The 15,077-nt window shown below is 45.4% G+C and overlaps 1 protein-coding gene across 2 annotated transcripts in view; it reads left to right on the top strand.

The window, feature by feature from the left end:
- Nucleotides 1–643: 643 nt before the first annotated feature.
- The window catches only part of SGPP2 (sphingosine-1-phosphate phosphatase 2), a 37,188-nt gene continuing 22,754 nt past the window's right edge, over nucleotides 644–15,077 (top strand). Inside the window, exons 1-2 of one of the 2 annotated variants that reach the window (XM_065640115.1) lie at nucleotides 644–850; nucleotides 14,341–14,499. In XM_065640115.1, the coding sequence (XP_065496187.1) occupies nucleotides 644–850; nucleotides 14,341–14,499 (366 nt within the window). The remainder of the gene's footprint in view (nucleotides 851–14,340; nucleotides 14,500–15,077) is intronic. The other variant, XM_065640116.1, reaches the window with a different exon arrangement.

Below are 15,077 nucleotides of genomic sequence, written 5' to 3' on the forward strand. Positions count from 1 at the left end.
ATTTAAGGGCAAAAATACTCAGAGCTGTATGCTTACATGTACATGTGTACATGGGTATGTATACAGTATATATGTGTACATATTCAGGAGAAAAAAAATAAATGCTGCCTCCAAGACAGGACAAAATTAAACCTGGGCCAGCCCAGAGTATGTTTTACGCCCTAGAGGGGAATTGATGAGCCCAGGTGGCGTTTCCATGCAGAGGAGCAGTGGTGTCTGAGATGGCGTGGGGAGGAGAGAAGCTCGTCCCTGCAGTCCTCCTCGCCTGCCTTTTCATAGCATCCCTGTTTCAGTGTTTTCCAGGGAAATCCTGACGGTCGTGCTGAGATTCGCGGCCCTTATCTTTAGGTCAACAAGCGCGCTGCGTTTATCTCAAGGCAGATCGTGTTCGCTGTTTGATCAGGGTAGTCATGGGAGGAAAAATGACCAAAAAAGAGAAGCGGAACTTGCTGAGTTTCCTGGGGAAGGCGGGGGTGGCGCACGGCCTGTCCGGCAGGGGGCGCCCCCGGGCGGGGCCCCGCACCTGTGCGGGGGGCGGGGCCGGGCCGGGCGGGGCGGAGGCACCTGGCGGGCGGGGCGGGCCGGGCCGCACCTGCCCGCGGCCCCGGGGCGCTGCGCTGCGCGGGTTGGGGCTGCCGGCAGCATGGCCCGCCTGCTGCGCACCCTGCGCGGCTCCCAGCCCGTGGCGCGCTTCCAGCGCTGCTGCGGGCTCTTCCCCGCCGGCGAGGAGGGCGGCGGCGACCCCGCGGAGGGGGCCCGGGGCCGCGGCATCTGCAATGGCGCGGGGGCGCTGCGCGGCCCGCTGGCCGCCGGCCGCGGCCTCCCCAACGGCGTGCGGAGCGGCCCGCAGGTGAGTGCCGCGGGGGGCGGCCGAGCCCGGCCGTGACTCAGCAGAGCCGCCCCCCGCCGCCGGGGGGGGGTCCCCGCGCATCTTGCCGCCTGCCCGGGCCGGGGAGCTGGGGGAGGGATGGAAGGGCCGGGCTGCGGGGCTGGGCGGGAGGAAGGATGGAGGGGCCAGGCTGCGGGGGTGCCGGTGCCCGGCAGCATCGGCCCCGCCGGGGAGGCGTTTCTGTGGTTCTCTGCTTAGTCCCCGTCGCTGGCGCCCCCGGAATGCGATAACCGGTGCGAGCGGGGGTCCGCCCGCAGCAGCGCTGCCTCTCTCGGGACGCACCGTTTCCCGTGGGCAGCGGCTGGGAAGGCAATTCTGTCTGCCGTGGATCTCTCTCCGCTCGGGGCGCACCTGTTGTGGTGCTTCGCTGACCCGGGGCTTCGTGCTGGTCTCGCCGGGGCTGGGGGTCGGCGCAGCGGGAGCTCTGCCCGGAGCTGTGCTCCGCTGCTGCCCAGGCCCGGGCTGCCCCTCGCTGTTTGTGGCCGCCGGGGTTCCGGTGGAGATGGGCTGCGCTCTCTGCGCTTCCCTCTGGCCAAGCAGGTCACGGCGTTTCACGGCACTGTCTGTAATTCACTTGTGTATCTGAAGGGAATAGGAAGGGCATAACGCAACCCATGTGTACAGGTTGGATGACCTGCTTTTTCCTCTTACTGCAATGACGAATTCATTAGCACATCACTTTATGGTGCCTTTTGGAAAAGGAGGTGTGATAGTGGTCTTCCAAACTCTGCCTGCACGATAAACATGGGCCAGCTGTGGACACCAAAACTCTACCATTCCTGCCCTCTTGTATCATTTTACTCTTTCCTGTTCTACATTTGGTGCTTGGATTACCATTTCAAGCATCTAAAATTCCTCACTAGCTGCTGCTTCTTGACTCTTTCTCAATGGGAGGTTAAGGAAAACTAGGGTAGTCCTTCAGTCTGTTCACTTCTGAATGAATAACAGTAGACTCTATTTTAAGAAAATTATGTAGACAATTTGCAAAAATATTTTTCACTACTTGCTTTTGAACAGTGACTTGGTTAATGTAATAGCGTTGATACTAAAATCCTATCCAAGTCAATGTTCCACAAACAGAGCCAGTCACTTCACCTGGAGCAATTGTTTTGAGTTTTACAAAACAAGACATGACTGCCTTTTTGTGAAGGGTGAATATGTCCGGGGTAAGTCTTTGTGAGACGTGGACATAGAAGCAGAAGCATTTGTTTCCACATGATTAGGACGGTCACTTTTGAAACACGTGGAATTTGGGTTCAAACCCAAATAAAATAAAGATGGAAGTAAAGGCTGGAACAATGTTTCAATGAAGTGCTAGAATTATAAAAATAGATTCTCTCTGCTCCTGTGAAAATCCGTTTTTCTAAAGAGAGTCTTCTGCAACCTACCAGGAGATGCAAAAAATAATGTAGGTCTTCCTTATACCAAAACCCATACTCACTGCACTGTTGCTAAATGAACTGGGGTCACTATGATGTATCTGTGAAGAAGTAGATTTAGGAGTCTAATATGCATAGTAAAGTCCTCGGCTATAAACTTTCTATGGATAGTGGTGTTTTCTTGCTCTTAGCTGCAGGCATTTGCAGAAAGGTGCTTCAGCACTGCCCCTACATCTCGCTCCTGGTGACCTTGGGTGGCTCTGTGTTCAGGTCGAGCATCCATTCCTGGAGCTTGGGGCTTTCAAGGTCTGTATTATTGAGACAGAAGATTTCTGTGAGGTAATAACTTTTACATTACTTTGTCTTTACTGCTACAATCCAGTAGTCTTACAAGTTCTCCTGTGTAAGTTCTTGGACAATAAGCAGGTTATACCTGTGAAAACAGAGTGTATAATTGCATGCTTGAGTGAAGAAGACCTGAATTGTTGGCCAGATGCTGGGGCTGCCACAGCTACATCTCCCCAGGACATTCCCCCTTTTTTCTGTGCCAGCTCTCAGGACCCTGCATCTGCCATGGGCTGGATCATGTGCTGAGGTGACCCAGCTGGAGGAACCCTGGGGAAAGGGAGTGGAGGGCCAGCAGCTGGTGGTTGTTTGAGAGGGGATGGACACACCTGGTAGGGATGGATGCCGTACTGCATGGAGAGGGGGATTCCTCAGGAGGGTAGTGACACAGGACAGCTTGTGCTCTGGTAGGAGGAGGCCTTTAATTACCTGCATGCATTTGTAGCCAGCAGTGCTGCTCATGATGCATCAGTGTCTTATTTTATTTGTAAGTTGCAGACTATATGTGTGGGGTACTTTTTTTAAAAATGAAGGTCAATAGGGCCTCATTACAGTGATCAGCAGCACAAGGAGTGGCTATATTCCTGCATCTTTGTAATTCAGTCCCGTCTGCCCCACAGGAGCTGCCCTGAGATGATGAGACAAGGGATGAAATGCTTAGATGTGACAGCAAGGGCTGCATGTGTTTCTTAAATATTGAATCAGTTTCTTAGCCCATGTTCTTGATGTTCCCTTGGCTACCAGACACACTTTTTAATACTTCAAGTGAAAACTTTGGCATCTGAGGATGATATAAATGGTGCTAGTCCAATGCACTAGCTGGGCTTATGCCCTGGCTTGGACTTAATATTGAACCCTTGGGCTTTTAGTGAAGGAACCGTTGGATTTTATTTCTGAAGAAGACAAGACAGATACCTTTTCCTGATGCTCTGTATGAAGTCCTGGAGTTGCACACTTAAAAATACTAACTTTCTGAAGACTTGTCCAGTGTTTTAGTGAGTGACTAAGAAAATGTTAAGTATATTTAAAAAGTAGAGCTCCACTTATTTGTAGCCTCCTGATGGACTTTTGCTCCTGAAATTGATAGCTTGAGCTAAAGGGAACAAAGAAAAAAAACCCAAACCCTCTTATTCAGAGTTGTCTGTAGAGATTTGTTGTTTTTTCTCCACTCTTCCTTTTCCCAGATGCTTTATCATTTCTCGAGATCTATCTTTCTGCCTTCGAAAGCGTACAGTTCATATTTACTCTATAGTTATACCTTAACTGTCAGAACTGCTCCGGACTGGTGTGATGTTGACAAACTGCCCGATCGTGCTCAGTGACCGTACAGTTCTTGTTCGTGCCTTAGGTGAGGCGAATAACCAGGATAACAGCAAGGTGATGGTAACAGAAGTAGAAACGGCAGGTAAAAACTGCACGTTCATCTTGGATGTATTGCAGTCCCCCAAAATGTAGCTAATTACTGGTAAGACAGAGATGACAGCTCTGCTTTTGCTGTGATAGGCTGTCTGGTAATTTGAAGTAGACTTGCTCTAGAGCTTGAGTCAAGGTCTCCCTTCTGTGGTGTTCCCTTGCAATTGATTTTTGCATCAGCCTCAGAGTCTTACTTTTCCTTTTTAAATCATATTACTGGCTTACTTGGTTTCATATTTCCCTTTCCACGCAGCAGTAAGTTGGCAGTAGCTGAGGCAGGTTCAGCAGGTGAGACAAACCCTTGTGAGCCCAGGAGCACCACTAGGAGAGCTGGCAACAAGGCATTTCTGCCTCAAGTGCTGACGCTTTGTCCTTCTAGAGAATATAGCTGAACTTTTAGAGCTTCCTCAGTTTGGAGCTGCAGCTGGAGAAACATGAGATCCAGTTTCTTATTTTGATGGGTTCATTAAACAAGGCTCATGTTCTTCAGCACCACTCCTGCTGCTCTGGTGCTGTGTGTCCATCTGCCCTACCCAGTCCAGTGGCCGAAGGAGCTTCCTTGTCTTGCACGTGTCCAATTTTTGGTTTAAGGTTCCCATGGAAAGCAGCTGGTAAGGGATGTCGTTGGTCTATATGGATGAGACTGTTTCATCAGATAATTTTTCACCAGCCCTATGGGTGATGGTCTTTTAGAAGATGACAGTGCAGTCACACCCAAGATTGAAGCAGGGGCCACACTGGGAGCCCAGGTCGTTATGCTGATGATCAGATGCTTCATGACTTGGTGCTTCCCAGCTCACAGCCTGAGTCATCTTTTTGGAGGCCGCTGGACCTTGTAATGAGGTGTCAGGATCTTGGGATTAATTCCAGTGCTTGGAGGTGAGCCACTTACTGTTTTATAATTCTGCTGAATGTCTTAGGCCATTAGTTCAGATATCAACCAGGAGAATAAAAGCTCAACTGCTGCCATTTTTCTCCTTTGAGTCTATGGAGAACAGGGGTAGATTTAATGGGCAAGGAGCCAGAGAAAATCTGTTCTCCCTGGAAGACTCCATTGGACAGTCAGTTCTTTTACTTGACTTCACGTATGTGCTCTGCACAGAATATTTATGGATCATCTGGGCAAAGGAAGGTGGCTATTGACTGCTATGGCAAGTAAATCTGAGGTCTAGAATGTACAGGTAGTGTTGTCTAAACCACAAGATTTGTTTTTAAAATGGCTATTCAAGTTCCTGCTTTATAGGGCTTCATATCAGTCTAGTATAGTTAGCAGCAGTAGCTTATTTTTCCAAGGTAAACTGCTATTGATCTAAATTTAGAGGTACACAAATGGTTTAATATAGGGTTACATTGCTAATTTTTTACTATTCTATTGTATTACTATATTTCTGAATATTTATTACTAGACATACAAAAAAGTATGTTTAATCCTTCCTTTTGAAGACAACAGGCCGTTGCAAACTATCACTAACAGAGTTCCCTGAGCCTGACAGTTCTGGTACGTACAAAGCTGTGTGGTCATTCTGTCACAGCAGACCAGGTTGTTGTTATCCCTTTTGCAGCTAGCTTGTAGTTATGCTAACCAGTTTAACTAGGTGCATTGCCTTCAGTGTTCCCTGTTGACATTTCTCTGTGTGAAGGGAGAGTGGTGAGGTACTGTATTTTACAGGAGAAGATGTTGTCAGACACCTCAGTCACACCACAGGAGAGCAAAGACTGAATATTTGTGCAGGAAAGGGCTCAGAGGCATTAGCAGCAAGGAACCTGTTCTCTGACAAACATAGTGCCCATAAGCTGGGATGTATGGCACGAAGCAGAAGACAGAATAAGCAAAGGAGTGTAAGAGGTGTCTAGAGAGGAGAAGGGGGTATGTACAGCAGGATGGCTGTGATGCCAGTGCCACCCCTACCTGTGAGGTGAATAGTGAAGTGGCACAGATTGCAGCATTAAACCTTGCGAGCATCTGCCAAACCGTGCCAGCAGCGCTACGCCAAGCAGTGCCGGTGCGTGGAGGCTGCTGGGGTGCCAAGGGGGCTTCAGCCAGAGTCACTCCTTCAGCGGTGTCAGAGATCCTGGCCTTGAAGCAGCAGCAGAGATCCCTGAAGCAGTGCTTGTTGGCAGTGTTGGGTTATGTGTTGGTCTACTTGTGTGTTTCCCCATCAGAAACAGCTGACATTGGTATGGCTTGCACTAATTGCAGCTAAAAATGAGGCAACAAGCGAATTGAGAACATCATATCTATGGCTCGCATCCCCAGGGGCTGGCTGGCTTCTGAGGTGTCCTCCAACCTGCCTCTCTATAGCCATGGCTGCAATTTGAGCACCATGTCCCATACAATCTCCAGTGGTCTCTGCTTTCCAGGAGCACATCTACCTGGGACTTGCATATTTGCCACGATACTTAAACCAAAGCCTTATTCGGCAATACTGTAGAAAACTGCTCTTTGACTTGAATCCTGGAACTATCTGCTGGGGAAAGAGTCGCTTCTCCCTGTGCTGGTGTCTGATTATAACATAAAAAAATAATAATTTAGTTGTCCAAAAATAATATGGTGTTACTCTGTCCGTTTATCTTACAGAAGCCTTGCTGCTCTGTGCCTCAAAATAGACCTCTGCCGTGGAACCAACCTTTGTGCAGAAGCAGGCTGACTGGATTCATGATGCTGCTGGGCACAAATGTGTGACTAATCTATGAAGTTAAATTTCCAGGCTATAGTCAATTTCTAAAGCCAAGTGTTAAGATGAGAACAAGGTTTTTGCTCTGGAAAGAAACATATGGTGAAGTCCTGGTTCTCCCTGGTCGTTTGGCCATTCCTGCATGCTTCTGTTTGGTTCGGTGGGGCTTCTGTTGATGAATGACCATCAGCTGGGAGCTCCTCAAACCTGGTGTTGTGGGGGAAAAGTGAGTTGAGGGGCTTCCCACTTCTCCAGATCTCTGGAGAGCAGCCTGGATATCTAGCAGCCATGCAGGTCCTAGTAACGCTCTGACTCATGTATTTTGGCAGGAAGACAAAAATAAGAGGTGATGGTGCTTGCAGGGAGCTGGTGTGTGGGCAGGGTGACCATCTAATGCTGTGCAGTTTGAAAACTGTTGTTGTGTGACGCATCCTTCTATCCAAAAACACTTTTAGTAACACTCATCCTTTGGAGATGTGAAATGTGGTTGAATTTTGGAGGATTTTATTTTTTTTTTAAAATCTCCATTTCAAGCTGGAGTCCCTGTTCTTCTGAGTTGTCTCTGATTTAATTCTTTCTCTGGTTCTTAACTCATGTTTCACCCTGCTCTGTCCACAGCTACCTAACCCTTAAAATAACTTCCTCAGACACTTTCAGGCATAGGCTCTGTGGTGCACCTTACAAAATTGCAATCTAATTCTCAGGAATTAAAATGCAATTAAACAAACCTGTTTTCCTACTGTAAAACAGGGAGGAAGGAAGCCTTTTCCTCCTGCCCTTCCCTCTCCTGCCCTGTTACTTCCTTATTGCACAAACCAGTCCATTCTTCCTGGAATGCAGGAAGACGCTGAAGTACATGGGCTGAAACATCATTCTAATACCATGAGACCACTGTGTGGAGAAGATCTTGCCTTTTTATTAGCAACTAGCACAAACTCCAGAGGGATTCATGTGGGAATCATGGATGTCAACTCTTCAGGCATCTGTTAAGAAAGGAAAACATGAATTTGGATGGCTGGTGCCATGAAGAACACCTTTTGATGGAAAGTGATGAGTATGGAGGCTCTTCAGAATAGATTTCATAGCCACATGGAAGTAACTAGCTGGAAATGTGAGAAAGGCGTACTGCCTGTGAGGTGAATGTAGGAGGAGCTGCGTGTAAGTCGGAGGACAAAACAGAAATTGAATAGTCAAGTTGAAGGTATGGTTGAAAACTGACTTCTATCCAATAGGTGCAGATAGCTATTGAACAACCAGGTGTAATAAACTAATCAACTACAGAATGGGAAATTATGAGCTTGGTAGCACTTTAATGGAGTGGAAAAATGGTTAGAGGGTATCATGGGCTGAGCATGGTTCAGTGGTGGCATGCTATTCTGAAAACAGCCTGCAAAATGAATGGAATTGTACAGTACTATTCCTTCAGCATTACTGTGCCATGTCTGATCTTTGAGCATGTAATTCAAGACGGACATTTAAGTGCTGTGTCTGGAAAATGCCAAATATCTTCTGTAAGAAACATCAGGTGATTTAAGCAGTGGAAGAGCAGACAGTTATGTCTTTTTGAATGCTTGTAACAAGCTTCTCCCATGTCAGCCTTCAGAGGAAGGAAACAATTTGTCCCTTGTCTGCAGTAAATAAGAAAATAGTCACAGGTTTAAATTCCAGCAAGAAAGTTTCAGGCTAGGTGTCAGGAGAGCAAACCACTCGGAGGTCACCTGGAGCAAGCAGTGGAGCCTCCACCACTGGCATCAGTAAGGACAGGTTAAACAAACATCTGTCAGAGTGATGAGAGCGTGAACCATCCATCCTTGGTGGACAAGCTGGACTAGCCTTCGGTTAGACTGCCTTTCGGGAAACACGAGGCTGTCCTTTCAGCTGACTACAGGCATGGTTCTTCACCAGCAATCTCAGTCTTGTTAGCAGCAGTTCCTCTGTGTTTCTGGAAGAGACTTATGGGCTTTTCCTTTTTCTTAATTAAGGAGGCTTTATTTTAGGAAGCCGACATAATCAATTATTTCCTTCATTGATTCTTCCTATTAATTGCCTAAAGAAGTGCTCTGTCAACTCTAGTCTTATTTTATTCCACTTTATATTTAAATGACTCGGCAGATTCTGTTATATCTACTTGTGTTCTTTCAACAGAAGGAAGGAGGGCTAATTATGTTACTTCAAGAGCAATACACAGAAATGTAGCCTATAATTCAGTCTACCTCCTGAGTATTAGTCAGAGTGGAAGGGACAATAATCTGAAGATTGAAAAATGAAATCTTTAGAGATAACTGAGGTCTCTTAACTGTCTTAGCTGTGGTGTGCTGGGTGTATGTTGGTCATGCAGATATGTGTGTCTGTCTCAGCTGAACTTCCTTTGCAGTCTGAAAGGGAAACTTTGGATGAAGATGCACTGATGTAAGATGTGCCGAATGTGTGAGGCATTAATTGGGTGAGCACTGTGCCCAGCATGGCAGCACTGCTGGGAGTGCTGGACACATCTTTCCCCTTTTCGTCTTTCCCACTTGACTGGTCTCAACCTTTGGTCCTGCAAATCACAACCGCTTTCAGCCCAACAGCTTCCAGCCATCCTTGGTGCTGCTGGTTGTATGGCACCACTCTGCTATGGTACCTTGCCGAGAGCTTTACTTAATGGCCTTTTTTGGTGCTTTGGATGAATTAAGAAACTACCAAAAAGCTACCAGAAGTCTGCCTGACTTTTAGATGCCCTGCTTGTTCTTTGCCTGACACCACTGAAAGTACTGTGATTGCTTGACCTGAAGCTCGCATGTAACTTCTCCTGCGGTGAGTGTCTTGCTTCTGCATCAAATGATGATTCAAGGCCATGTCCCTGCTCATGATGCCATTAGCACATGCCACTGTAAACACTTGCACAACAGCTGTGAGTTGAATGTTGCCTGTGTACTAGTCAACAAGACCTTTCTGCTAGTAACACTTCTTCTAGTAACAGAACTGGTCAGAACTTGAGGGCATTGAAGGAGGATTTTCTCATGATTTCTGTTTGCTTCCATCCCCAAATCACTCAGGTTTCAGTTAGCTCTAGGTGTCTCTCCAACAACAAGGAGAGTATGTAAACCTGGACAATTCTTGTTAACTGCCTGCATCACATTCTGTAGAGAGTAAGAAAGAATTATTTGATTAAAAGCACTTGAACAGAGCAGGAGCTTCACAGACATACGAGTTCGGTTAGGTGAGTTTTTCATGCCTTGGCATTCCTTGTGTGCATTTTGTGGGCTTTGTGTGCCACTGCCCTCCTCTCTGCTGTCTGACATCTCGGAAATTTCTTCCTTATGTCTGTATCCCTCATTTGCCACCTCCTCCCTCCTCTTCCCACCGGTCCTGTGCCCCCAGCCCTCCCTGCGAGGGGCCACACCAGGATCTCTCCCTGTGGCACAGCCCCCTTTTCCTGGCCACACTGTTCTTCTACCTCATAGCAATGAGTTTCCCATGTTGCTGCTACTAGGGGAGGTGAACATCTAGGTGCTGGAGATGTTACCAGCTGCTCTCAACTGCTTGTTGGATCTTCAAAAACTCTGAGATTGTTTGACACTTAGCTATGCAGGTGGATTGAAAAGCTGAAGTCTTCAATATCATGGGTTTTGCTTTCTTTTGTTTTCCAAGATCTGATCGTTGATACCTAATTTTTGGTTGTGACCTGATAGGTTGTTTTATTAATCAGGTACAGTTAATAAACATAGAAGTGACATAAAACTGACTTCTTATACAGAATACTGCAAAACTGAAGCGTTTTCATCCCTCTGGTTATACTCCACACAGTACTGCACTGCACACTGAATAGTTTGATTTATGTTGTGTCTGTGTACAGCAGCATCTGTATGGGAATTTTTGGATTTTTTTTCTTGTGCCTGGTCTTTGGCTTCTCTAAATTTTCTGCCCTTTTGCAGGGTTAAAAAAAAGCGCCCTTAAATGTGAAGTATTGTAAAGCATTGACTAGGGGCTTTGGGAGGGAAATTCTGAACTTCTGAAAGGCAGTTCTCTTGGAAGGGAAGCAATGTAATGACTTTGGGAACTTTAATTAAATGTGCATGTCTCCTGAAGGATCCAAAGTAATTGAGAGCTGAGAACAAAATGTTGGTTAATGGTATCTCTGGGTCAGGCTCTGAGCCTTAGATGCCCGATGCTGCAAAGCTGCTCTCCAGAGACAGGGCGGGGAAAGCTGGTGTCTCTTTAGTGCTCTGATGAGAGACATCTTACCGAAACTGGAAGGAGAGTTGTATCTTTATACAGCTTGTGTTTTTCCTCTTTTGTGGCGTATATCTCTGCCTTAAAATACATTTTAAATCCATTATAGTTGTGGTTCAGTTGTTATTCCTTTACTGCAGCTATAAAGGACATATATTCTTACATATGTACTGTATAACATTATGGATTCCTGCTCTACTGTGTCATTGTGTGTTAGTGTCTCCCAAGAGTCACCATGGTGGTGATGTGGTCTGCTCTGCTGGCCCTGTCATTAATGCTCCATAGGGAGGATTTGGGGATGCTCCTGTACTCAGGGGGAGGTTGAGTGGGTGCTGCAGCAGCGCTGGGGCTGCACTCGGACCCCTGAGCACATGTGGGGCAGCACCCACTGTGGGTGACCCACCAGTGAGCAGAGATTGAGAGACTAGGCTGACCTACAACAGCTATTTTCTGTGCCAATACTTCAGGTGAGTATTTAATTTATGGAGACTCACATGGATGTGTGTCTTGTAACTTAAGCAGTTAAATTTTTTCACAATAGGTATTTTATACTTCATGAGGAGTTATTTGTGTGATATTACCTGTCTTCTCTGTTTGCAAAAGTCATGGCTTATTACACCTTGCATCTGAAATGTTCTTAAACTTCTGACTTTTTCTACAGCCTTAATAACTGCCCGTTAAAACCCCTCTGATCCAGACCAAATAGTGATGGAGGGGCTGACTCACTGGAAGTGCTTCAGAAGCTGTGGAAAGCATCAGGTCACTTCAGTACATTAAATATAAACAAGTCTAAAGATTGGAGTTATTTAAAAGTAGAGATTGAATAAACTTCTGAGAGTGTTAAAACATGCTAAATGTTCGCACAAACAATTGTAACAGCTTTTTCCTGCACTGGGGTTAGAATGAGAAGAAAAAGGGAAGGCACTTCACAAAGCACAGTAGTCTTTGCTTTCTACAGAAATAATAGATAGGAATAGTAAACATGAGCTAACTGCTGGGCTCCAGCATCCCCATGGATAGCCGAACATGGACCTCTCATGGGCCGGGGGCTGAAGGTGCGGGGAGTGGGCTTTCTGTACTCACAAAGCTTTAGGATCACGGTGATTGAAAACATCTCTCTTTTAATCAATGTACACTACCTGAAATCAAGCAGAGCGATTCTGTGATGCCCTACATGCCTAACAGGTGGTTTTTACCATCGTGTGTCACAAGTATGATATGTTTGTCCCCTGCCTCACATGTTGGGCTGTCCACAACTGCTGGTGTAGTGTTTAAAAAAAAAAAAAGGTGTTAAACAAAAAAACTTAAGTGAGGGGTGATTTCTGACAGAAAAGGAAAAGAAGAAAGAAAAAGAAGGGTTTTAAAAATCATGCATAAGGACTTGGCCCTGTATTCTGCCTGGAAATATTTGTTAACTTGAGATTACTTTTAGTACCTGAAAAATTATTCCCCCCCCCCCCCCCAACAGATTACTGGAATTAGAAAGTTTCATCCCTCGTCCCACAACACTCCAAGTATAAAAAAGTTATCTTAGGGATATGTCTGATAAACTTTGATCTAAAGCACATGAATACATAATTCCTAATACACTGGAGATTGATGCTTAATTGAGGAGTTAGCAATGCCAGAAGAGAGCTTTCTCTGGGGCCATGTAAGTGTGGCCAAATACAGTTTCAGGAGCTCAGACAGAAGCATCAGAGCTGTTAATTGCATGGGGGGGTGTTTCCTAATGGGTGTATGAGACACTTGGGCTGATTGCCAGCCATAGCATCCTGCTGAATTATTTTAGAGGGACGCCAGTGCCTCACCTGGGACCTCTACTACTAATACATGGGGGACACTCCTGTGACCCAAGCATTTCAAAACCATTGACTTATCTTTTCTGTTTATTGATGCAAAAATCAATTTAAATAAGTTGGGGTGTTTTGTTTTGTGGTGGGGTTTTTTTGTTTGGTTGGGGTTTTTTTCATGATACATGAATGGATGCAACTTCTTTCCATCTTGCTTTTGTTGTCTTCATGCAGTTTACCTCATCTCCTTATTGAAAGCAGATTAAGGGGTTAGAACTTCTAATTGCTTTTACAATGAGTCACAATTGCATGTCTAGACTCCTTTCTCACTAGGATGTAGGATGACAATTTCTCACTGGTAGATTAGGTGCACAGTCAACTCGAAGTGTAGTGGTTTTCCTCTTAGTTTTAGGAGCTTATGTCAAAGCTGTATCTTAATGTGTCTCTGCTGAAGCCTTCATGATCCCTTCTTAGCTCGCATCTTTAGGAAGTTCTTTCATCACATATTTACACCACCAATTTCCATTTTTGTTGATTTTCTTTTTGAGGAGTTGGACAGAGACTAGATTGGCTCCCTTGCTCCTGTCCCCAAACCAAAAATCCTCTTCATGTGTATATCTTTTTTTTTCAGGAGTGTACAGGTGTGTTTATAAAATGTGAATCACTTGCAGGTTTGTTGCTCCTGCCGATGGGGTGGAAGGCTTCTTAGTGGAGTACTAGTCCAAAATAGCAGCAACAGCAAACCTGGCCACCAGTGACCAAAGTCATGGCCTTAATAATACATATATGCTGTTGCGTGGCTTACCAGCTCGGGCAGACTGGGTGCAGCCTTTTAGAAGATCTACCTGCCAAATCCAGAGAAAAGTGAAATCTGTCATTTAATAAAAGGAATAAATAAAGTCCTAAGCAGTGTCACCTGACGCTGTTCGCAATATGTCTGCTCGCGATGCTCAAAGGAATAGCCTGGTTGTTGTTACTTAAAGACATTGAAGTGACAATTTGGTGGTGACAGGGGCAGCTCCTCTCCCTGCCTGCTCGCAGCCTTGTTTCCCCAGACCAGCTCCTGCCGCTGCGGTTCCTGAGCCCTCTGCCACATCAGGGCTGTGACCTGGGGACTTCCCACCAGGGGACACAGGGGATGCTGTGGCCAGTGGCACCCGACAGCAAATTTCAGGGGCTAGCAGGGTAAACTTAGCCTGCTATAAGGAGGCGAATTTTAAATGACGTGGTGCAGTAATTGCAGTTTACTTTTTTCATCTCAAAACACATTTCCAGCAAAAGCAATGGTGACTCTCTTTATATACAGATGTAGAAACTTCAAAATTAATGCATCAGTACCCTTTTATGAAATATATTTGATTTCCCTGGAGGAAAGACTGATCTGATACCTTGAAAATCTTTGCTGCTGTTACTGCTACCCTTAATTAGCTTGAATAGATTCCTGATCTGCACGAAATGTAGTTGAGCTATCACTGTATTCTTCAGTTCAGTATAAAAATTGAACTTCTTTTCTTGACACCTGTTCCAAGAAATTATTTGGTTTAAGGGCTGGGAACCGTATTAGTTAAAATATTTTAAATGTTTGATATGATTTGCTGATTTGCTGGAACTTTCTAAAATCCTCTCATTTCCAGGCTTGGACACAGAAGTATATTGTGAAGAACTACTTCTACTACTACTTGTTCAAGTTTTCAGCTGCTTTGGGTGAAGAGATTTTTTATATCACTTTCCTTCCCTTTATCTACTGGAACATCGATCACTCTGTGTCTAGAAGGATGATAATTGTTTGGTCTGTAAGTATTTCTATGACTTATTTAAATGTGCAAATTCTGTAACTGCAGCCAATTAATATTTAAGAATAACTCTTCAAAAAAACAATCCTTTTGAACATAACAAAGCCAAAGTTATTTGTATGCGCAGCTCGTGTGTTCAGGCAACAGAGGCATTGCGACACCGAGGGAGGAGGTGAGATACATTAGCTGACACAGCGTGTCTGTTCATCTGTTACATCTTGGACTGACTAGTTTTTTTTAGCCCAATAACTAATTGAGCTGCTTTTGTGGGGTTAGCACAGAACAGCTGGGAAAACACTTCCTTCCCAATATGTCATGGTATTTTAAGGATAATTTTTCATTGCTTTAGGAAATCTTTCTCTTGCTCTGATTTCTTCTGCATAACCTGGTCATATAGTTCTGGTTTGGTTGAAATTAGTATAAATCTGGCAGGAACGGGATGCACAGAGTGCTTCTGCAGTCACTTGAGGGGGAAAAAACATTAGGTTCTCTTGAAGGCTAAGACTTAAAAGCATTGGTTTTTGTTACTACAGGAGCACTCTCAAATTAACAGACTTCAGCATTACGTCAGCCTTCAC

This window comes from Caloenas nicobarica, chromosome 8 (genome assembly GCF_036013445.1).
Source record: "Caloenas nicobarica isolate bCalNic1 chromosome 8, bCalNic1.hap1, whole genome shotgun sequence".
NCBI lineage: Eukaryota > Metazoa > Chordata > Aves > Columbiformes > Columbidae > Caloenas > Caloenas nicobarica.